This window comes from Lactuca saligna, chromosome 4 (assembly GCF_052625555.1).
Source record: "Lactuca saligna cultivar CGN05327 chromosome 4, ASM5262555v1, whole genome shotgun sequence".
In the NCBI taxonomy this organism is placed as follows: Eukaryota; Viridiplantae; Streptophyta; class Magnoliopsida; order Asterales; family Asteraceae; genus Lactuca; species Lactuca saligna.
Window position 1 is genome coordinate 81,685,732 of NC_136420.1, and position 9,600 is coordinate 81,695,331.

General features: G+C 36.0%; 2 protein-coding genes across 2 annotated transcripts; both read left to right on the top strand.

Moving 5' to 3' along the window:
• The first annotated feature begins 3,612 nt into the window (after positions 1-3,612).
• On the top strand, positions 3,613-5,345 carry LOC145039810 (uncharacterized). The gene is made up of 3 exons (XM_078987819.1): positions 3,613-4,350; positions 4,430-4,679; positions 4,756-5,345. The coding sequence occupies exons 1-3, from the start codon at positions 3,613-3,615 to the stop codon at positions 5,343-5,345; spliced, it is 1,578 nt and encodes a 525-aa protein (XP_078843945.1).
• Positions 5,346-6,942: 1,597 nt separating this feature from the next.
• LOC145042214 (heavy metal-associated isoprenylated plant protein 7-like) lies at positions 6,943-9,359 on the top strand. Its single transcript, XM_078990597.1, has 5 exons — positions 6,943-7,098; positions 7,225-7,369; positions 7,502-7,704; positions 8,666-8,756; positions 8,851-9,359. The coding sequence occupies exons 1-5, from the start codon at positions 7,087-7,089 to the stop codon at positions 9,186-9,188; spliced, it is 789 nt and encodes a 262-aa protein (XP_078846723.1). The 5' UTR covers positions 6,943-7,086; the 3' UTR covers positions 9,189-9,359.
• The last annotated feature ends 241 nt before the right edge of the window (positions 9,360-9,600 follow it).

The following is a 9,600-nucleotide window of genomic DNA, read 5'->3' on the forward strand; positions in this document are numbered from 1 at the left end:
AGAATGTTAATATTCACATTCAGTTAGAAACAATCACAATTGGTAAGTATTCCAAATGATTTTTCACTTACATTAATCAAAACTGTTACTTTAAATGGTGCGTTCTCATAGAAGTCATACCGGTTGTCACTATACAGATCTTCTAGCGGTATAGAAGAATCCTAGCGGCTCTATGAATAATTTTGCTGCGTTTTCAATGAAGGATCACTCTGTCAAGATTCGTTCTCTAAAGTTCTTTCTCTTATTTTTTATATACATGCGTGTCACAACAATAAGGTAGAAATAGGTGTTTTTTTTAAAGGGAACTTCCCTAACGAGGGTTTCTGGGCCAACTTCCGCGCACCGACTAATCCCCCGCTGCAAACATAAAGTTTTGCCTCATGCCCTGGAGTCACTGCAGGCGAACCTCCATGGCCACAAGGGCTGAGTGGTGGTAGAAAGAAGTGTTAGTAACCATTAAAGATGAAAATGTAAGATATAACTTAAGAATATTATATAAAGTATAAGTTGTGGATTTTTTATATTTATTTGTATGAAAATATGTTGTTTGATTGCTAGGTTATATATTTGGTTTTATTTTTTTTATTTTTATTATTATTTTTTTATTTTTTTGTAATTTGATTTTGACAAGTTTGATCTAAATTTAATAATTGAAGTAGGTAGGAAAGATATGTGTAAACGATTTTGAATTTTTACTATCCTCCAAAAACCAGTTGTAGACCGTTCATTCATATCTTGATAGGTCTTAGCATTTTCCCAAATTTGTCTACAAGAAGTCATGGATTCACTTATTGAATCAATCATCTAAACTGAATTTCATTTGTTAGTTGGATGTAATGACCAAAATGCAAGATTTGTGAAAATTCATTATTATTTATTAGTGCTAACCTTTGGCAAATCATGAAACTAATATTATATTTTTGTTCATAACATGTTTTTTTTTCTTTTAATAATTTCTTTGATCAGAAGATATGTATATGTGATTGGGTGTAGCCTGAAAAATCATATTTTAATTCTTATAAGGAAAAAATACTTTATAAATTTACCAAACTAAAATATCTTAATTTGATGTTTATGGTTATGACAATGCACTTAAACCGTAATGTTTATCGAATTTCTTTGCAGAATTTAATGTTGCTGGTACATATAATAACTTATTGTTGCTTTTGGTTTTATAGGGCCAATATGAAAAAAGTCATGTGAGTCTTCATTGAGGTTGGTACACCGGACAAAATCAATTTATAAAGCTACTACACAACATGTTTTAATCAAGAAGTCACATCATGTTGTGATAAAACAAAGATCACGTGGATCATTTGTGTTAAAAATTATTGTATTATATATCAAATTGCTCTAATATAAATATTAAATGTTTTTATTTAATAAGTTTGGTTCAAAAAGTCTAAAAATGAATCTAACTAACATTTTTTATTAAAAATTCACCTAACTCAATGTCACCTATTAGAATAATATGTATTTAATTTATACTCCCTGCATTTAAACGCAGTTCATAATCTAGTTTGTTACCATAACACAATGTAAAATTAACAAAATATAAATGCATGATTTAATTATTTTAGACAAAATTGCAAAAATGGTCCCTGTGGTTTGCCGATTTCTGTGGGTAAGATCCAAAAAAAAGTTTGCTAGCAAAAAACGTCATTATTTGATGTTTGAGCTGTGGATTTGGTCCCTGCCTCTAACTACCGTTAGAGGCATTCTGTTTTCTTCCCCACGTGCCATGCACATGAGGGTATTTTTGTCCTTTCATTTATGGGGGGAATGCTCATCTATTACCGTGCATTTAACGACGTCGAAAAACATCAGACACTCCAGCTTCTTCCTCGTTCAATTTCCATTAACATTCGAACCCTAAGTCAACGATTTCCACCCCGAATCTTTTCTTTAGCTGAACTGCAGTCCAGTAGATAGAAGGAAAAAATGGTGCATTCACTGTGGACTATACGTCCTTCGACGATGGGGTTTGATGCACTGGATTTGTATGGTGAGTGTTATTATAGCTTTTTAAACTTAAATTTTTTGAAATTTCACACAATATGCTAACTACATTTTGTATTTTTTGTTGTTTGGGATAGTCGATCATTCCCATTTGTTCACAATTGAACTTCGCCATGGTGGGAAGCTCACACCTTTTCCAAATGTAAGATATGTTAAGGGGAAACTTACGTATATTGATTTAGTTGATATAGATGAGTTTTCAGTGCATGAACTCGATGCTATGATGCTAGAACTAGGATACGTGGTTCCCCCAGTAATATATTCTCACTTCAGGATTCCCAATGAAGACTTGATTTTTGGCCTTAGAGCTCTAGGTAATGATCAAGATGTGTGTAACCTAGCTAAATATACTGGAGCCAACAAGGTGATCCAGGTGTATACTGAGTATGGCACAACCAACTTGGTTACATACTTCATGTCACCAAATAAGAGAAATGGTGTTGTCATTGAAGAACTAAATGAAGAAGATGAAGTGGCAATTAAACCAAAACAAAGAAAACAAAAATTAGTTCATGATCCCCAACATGAAATTTTTAGTTCATCATTACCACTTGTGGTTTATGGAGGTGAATGAAAATCACTTTCGCCATAAATGAGGAGAACAAGAAATTGGAAGCCAAGAGAGGGTACTAGGTCATGTTCTAAGAGGTTATACATGGAAACTGAAACAAGGGATAATCAAGACAATGAAGCACCATCAAGTGAAATCAGGGATAAGCAAGACAAGGAAGCACCATCAAGTGTGACAAGAGATAATCAAGACAAGGAAGCACCATCAAGTGAAATCAGGGATAAGCAAGACAAGGAAACACCATCAAGTGTGACAAAAGATAATCAAGACAACGAAGTACAACAAAAACATGAGCTTGATGCAGCAACTGTGTATGTACCAATTGGTTTATCTAAAATGTTGAATGTAGACTTTGATCCATTTGAAGGGTTGCATGATAGTGAAAACAACAACAAAACAGACCCTACAACAATCCACCTTGGTAGTGAATATCAAGACTTTGATCAAGATAATGGGGGTTTATTTGATGGTCAAGCAGACGAGTTCAATTCAGAAAAGGGTAAAGATGTTATAGTGATGATGATAGTGATTCTGATAGTGATGTTATAGTAGACATAGATAATGAAGTTGATGACATTGATGTTGACAAGAGTGACTTTAGAATGAACATTGATAAAGGTGTGGAGTATTCAGGATTTGGGATTAAGAATGATGTAGAAGACGAACAAGAAACAGATGAAGAAAAAGACCTTGAAGTAATTGATTGTGATGGATGGAAGTCATTAGGAGAAGACTCTGATACTGAAAAGAACGGGAGGGTTCTATTAAAACGATTGGATAAGGAGAAAGTATGTTCACATGGTGAGGTGCATAAATCTAGTTTTTATGTGGGACAGATGTGGAAGTCAAAGAAAGATCTTAAGAATAAAGTGGATGAGCATGCACTTGAAATAAGGAGGAATCTTGCTTTTAAAAAGAATGATGCAACATGACTAAGGGTATATTGCAAAGGAGTTGTGCCTGGTACCAATGTTAGCGGGCCACATGTGGATGGTAGGACAAGTGGTGCAAGTGGGTCCCATATGTTAGGTGGGGCAGATAAAGTAAATAAAGGCAAGGGCAAAGCAGTAAATTCAAAAGCAACCACTTGTACTTGGCACTTATATGCATCTAGGTCTTCGAAAGATGGGAATTGGTATGTGAAAACGTATAGTCTGAAGCACACTTGCCTTCAATCAAAGAAAATTCGAGCTTGCACAACCACTTTTCTTGCAAAACATATTACTAGACAAGTTCAATCAAACCCCACAGTTCTGATTCGATCCTTACAAGAAGACTTTCAACAGACATACTCAGTGGGGATTTCAAAGCATAAGATGTTTAGGGCTAAGGCAAGGGCTACAAAGAATGTTGTTGGAGACTACTCAAAGCAGTATGACTTGCTTAGAGATTATGCACTCGAACTACAGTCCACCAATCCAAACACCACAGTGAAGATAGATGTTGTAAGTGAGCCTAACCCGCACTTGGCCACTAGGCAGTTTAAGAGAATTTACATATGTTTAGGCCCACTGAAGTTGGGGTTTAAAGCTTGTATGAGGGACCTTCTTGGTCTAGATGGTGCCTTTATGAAAGGCCATTATCATGGGCAAATATTGACAGCTGTAAGCTTAGACTCCAACAATGATATCTATCCACTTGCATATGCTATAGTAGAATCTGAAAATACTGCAAGTTGGAAATGGTTCTTGGAATGTCTAGGGGATGATTTGGAGATGGGGTTTAATTCTAACTTCACATTTATCAGTGATAGGGAAAAGGTAATTCTTTATTTATGCATAATGCCTTTACAATATTATAATTAACATGTATTGATTCAATCTTATATTTACTTTTTAGGGTGTGATACCTGTTATACCACAATTATTTCCAAATGCAAAGCATGGGTATTGTTTAAGACACATCCATGAAAACATGAGGAAACAGTGGAGAGCTAAGGAGTTCAAGGAGTTTATTTGGAGGTGTGCAACAGCAACCACAGTTCAAGAGTTTCAATCTACAATGAGGGAGTTAGTTGAATATGATCGGGCTGCACATGATTGGTTGAATCAAATACCACCAATGCATTGGGCAAGAAGCCATTTCACAGGTAAATAAAATTTATCTTATTAATTGATATGCAACTATTTTTTATTGCCCAATGATTTTGATTATGGATTATACAGGTAGGGCCATCTCAGATGTGCTTCTAAATAACATGTGTGAAGTTATGAATGGTAAGTTGGAGAAAGGAAGGGACAAGCCAATCATTACATGCTTGGAATTTATAAGGGAATATATAATGAAGAGGATCTGCAATATGGTAAAAGAGCAAAGGAAATGCCAAGGTCTTCTCACACCTACTGCAACCAAGTTGTTAAAAAAGGATGAGCAACAAGCAGCTGAGTATATTGCAAGGTGGAATGGTGGTGGAAAGTATCAGGTAGATGGACCATGGAATGATCAACATGTTGTGGACATTAACCAGATGACATGCACATGTAGGAAGTGGGAGTTGACAGGAATCCCTTGCAGGCATGCCATAGCCACTTGGAGTGAGATGACAAACACTTGGGAAATGGTAGGGGAGCTGTACACTTGGGTACACAAAGTTTATTTACTGGATACTTGGAAGGTTGTGTATGATTTTAAAGTTGAACCAATAAAAGGTAGGATAATGTGGCCTAAAAGTGATTGTCCTACTAGAATTATCCCACCACCATACCACAAAATGCCTAGCAGGCCAAAGAAGAAAAGAAGACAGTTTATGGAGTAGAGAATGAGCTAAAAGGAAAAGTCCAGTCAAATTGAAAGTGTGATAGCAATTCAAAGTCAAACTCAAGGATCCAAAGAAGTGGAGAAGCTTAGTAGGAAATTTAGGAGTGTCACTTGTGGTAAATGCAAACAAAAAGGACACAACAAAAGGACATGTAAAGGTCAAGGTGCAGGTCAACAAGAGGGTGGAGGAACTAATGAGGGTCATGATCAAGAGTAGTTTGTATGGTCAAGTGTAATGTTAAGTTGTTAAATCATCTTTTGGTTTAATTTGTTTAAGAAACTCCCATATGTTGGTTGTTTTAACAGTTATTAGTATGTTAAGTTATTTTGCAATTCCAAAACTCATGTGGTTGCTTCTTTTTTGTTACACTTGGATATTGTAATGACAATTGCTTTTGGTTATGTGCAATGGTATTGTAATTTGCATTACCTTATTTCGATTATATCTTATGATTCAATAGCACTTAGTAAGTTCCAAAATGGTATTGTACTTTTCTTAATATCATTTCCTGTATTGTATTACCATTATAGTCTCCATAATAACAACAATTAAATAAGATAATATTCCATACATTATAATTCGAGGTACAAGGTTCATGAAATGACCATTATAGTATACAAAGGCTTATTCATCAAAACAATAAGATCCCAAAAAAAACTTAGCACCATAGGTGGAACTTAACCCTAATCCCTAATTCCACATCCAGAAAACAAGAAAAAAAATCTAACTGCACCACAAGTAAAACTTCAATTTACAAACTTCATCTTCTAATTCTTTCACTGTCATCTTCAGGTAAAACCTCAAATTCTGAATTTCATCTTCTAACTCTTTCACTGAAAGCTTTAAATTGTTCATCTCTTTAGTAGACCAGGAATGATAGCCTTAGCACGATCACACATTGGAGGATCAAACCATCCAAGGAATCGACATTTTAAGTCCTTTCAAAGATGAAGCACACAAAATTAGGGCAACAATAAGGTGTTTGATGGCAAAAATTAGAACGCTGCTTTACCGGTAGAGGGCATGCGTAGAACCGTCGGCCTGTATTGAGTGGAGTCCACGATGTGCGCAACACAGAATTGTTGCCACAAAAGCATATGATCGTTACCATTTTCACAGAGAGAGTCGTTGGGGAAGATGGGTTTAAGTCGAGGTTAAATAGAGAAATTAGATTGCAATTTTGGTCCCATAAATAAAATGACAAAAATACCCTCGCATGCATGGCACGTGGGGAAGAAAACGGAATGCCTCTAACGGCAGTTAGAGACAGGGATCAAATCCACAGCTCAAACATCAAATAAGGATGTTTTTTGCTAGCAAACTTTTTTTTAGACCTTACCAACAGAAATCGACAAACCAGATGGACCATTTTTGCAATTTTGTCATTATTTTACCTCATAACAAAAGTAAGTGACTTTGTTATTTTGGCAAATTGGTCCAATACAATAGGGCTAAATGAATGCAATGAATGTTGCTGACTTTGCATAGGACGCTTTGTCCACCCCACGTCAGATTTGCATTCTTACCTCCCAACCCTACAGCACCCACCCCACCCCTAGTAGGCTTAAATGTTGAGCCACCCCCACTCCCACCCCCACCCAACAATTAATCCATGAGAGATAGAGAGATATATGTGGTGTTTTTTGTGTTTAAATAGCGAAAATTTCGTATACTTTTGAATATTCAAAAAGTTATCAAAGGGAGAGTGTACTTTGTCATAGGTATACCAGAAAGACTAATGGGTGAAGAAGTAAGTGTCATTTTTATCTCACTATGCATACTCTCCCGTTTCTTCGATTCATTCATGTATATAACAATGACTTGAACAACTACACGCTGATATTAACGAGTCATCTTTGTGTATTAACTTTTGAAGGAGAAGAAAGAAGAAGAGAAGAAGGAAGATGAAAAAGAGGAGAAGAAGAAAGAAGAAGAGTTTCCTCAAGAAGTTGTGTTGAGGGTTGATATGCATTGTGGGGCTTGTGCTAGAAAAGTTGCAAGATCCTTGAAAGGATTCCAAGGTCCTTTTTCTATCTTTAACAACTTCATACTCTATATCCAACTTTATACGTTACATAAGTACGAATATCAACAGTTTATTCGCTGTCATAATTCAAAATGATGTCTTTGAACAGTTTTGTTTGTATAAACAGGTGTCGAAGAAGTAACCACGGATTGCAAAGCCAGTAAAGTTGTGGTGAAAGGAAAGGAATTAGACCCTATTAAAGTTAGCGAAAGGATTCAAAAGAAAAGCGGTCGGAAAGTTGAGATCATATCTCCATTACCCAAACCGCCGGAGGCTGAGCCTGAGAAGAAACAAGAACCTGAACCTCCGAAGGATGAGAAGAAAGACGAGGTTAGTATTGCATAGCTTTTAAGGGATGTTTATTACGATATACAATCAATCATTTAAAGAAATAACGCACAATTACTTGTCAAGGTGGGACCAAATAGTATCCATTAAATTTAAATTATACGGGATGGTTACAGTGCAACTTGTGATCTCTGGCACAGTGGCACTACGTTTGTGGTGACAAGAAAGCTACAGAAACAAAGTGACGAAATAGTATTAATAGAATGAAGGGTCAAAAGGATGACACCCACAACTCATGTCACACTTACCGATGTAAAATGATCTGTAAAAATCAAATTCCATTAATTCGGCTCCTCCATATATACTCCACAACCTAGTTAACTTGACTCCGCCTTCTCCAAACAAAACAAAAGCGTATCAAAAAGCCTTGATTTTCATTTGACATCTCTTGGAAATGATTTGAGTTTTGATGTACTTGGTGTCCTTGCTGTTAAAGTTGAGAATTAAAGGTCCTGTGTCCTTTTCATGTGGGATGAGTAAGAACCCTAATATTATTTTTGAAAAAATTGATTACCATCATCATCTATTGTCGTGGTTTGTCCATTTGATGCATGAAGCACTTGAACCTGATGCATTGTGCATGGTATGTGAGTTGTACATATCACTCAAAAAGACAACAGGGAAAACTGTCATCTACAAGATGATATACTAAACCTTTGATTGTCACGTACAATGCTGGACGCCTGGACCAGCTGACATTTTCTTTTATTCATGTCTTTGATACCAACTTGCACCCATATCTTTGGACGCATGCTTCTTGGACTATCCACATTTTCCATGTGAATCTATCTTGGGTGGGTTCATTGATCCATAAGTGACCCGACCCCACAATGTGCTCACCCTGATCAGTACTCAAGTACTTTTAAGTTTTAACTTCATTATGTTTAAAAACCACTCTAGGTTTTGATCAGTTTAACTAATTAGAGGTTTTATCTTTTGACAGCCTCCTCCGGTCATAACGGTGGTTCTAAAAATGTCAATGCATTGTGACGCTTGTGCACAAGGTTTACAAAAACGGATTCGGAAGATCCCTGGTAAGCATTTTTTTATCCGATAATATAGTTGTTTTTTTGTGAAGGTTAAGATTTGTTGTAACTAAATAAATGCTGTAATTTTTTATGTACGTAGGTGTTGAATCCGTGAAAACAGAATTAGCAAAGGAACAAGTGGTGGTCACCGGTTTGATTGAGCCAGAGAAGTTAGTGAACGATATATACAAAAGAACCCGAAAGCAAGCTTCCATAGTAGTAAAGGCTGAAGAAAAGAAGGAAGAGGAGAAGAAAGAAGAGGAGAAAAAGGAGGAGGAGGAGAAGAAGGAGGAAACCGCAGAAGTAAAGAACGAAGAGGCCGATACGAATACAGAAACCAAAAGGAGTGAATATTGGCCACCAAAGTATTACATGGAGTATTCTCATGCACCGCAAATGTTCAGTGATGAGAACCCCCATGCTTGTTCTGTAATGTAACATCACAAGATTGAGTACTAACGGCAGCGTTTTAAGCGTTTTAGCTTCCTAGTTAAGTAGTTATGATATGGTAACTAATAAGCAATACAATTTTATGTGTACTAGATTAGAATATTGTGTCCTTTAATAATGTTTCAACGTAGGGGCCAATTTATGACCCTCCTTATTTAATTTCTCCTGTCGTACATGCAAGAAGCCAAGTCAAGTATTTGAATAATAATTGTTTGACCGTAGGGAATTTAAATCAAGTCATATTGAATTGTCGCGAATCAATATCTTACAAATCGACTCAAATGATTTGAGTGATTTTTTTTTTGAACCAGCGGATTTTAGTAACACATCCTAGACTGCAAAAATGACAGAAAATTATAAAATATTGAAAGGAATACAACATGCACCAACGTCGACCAGC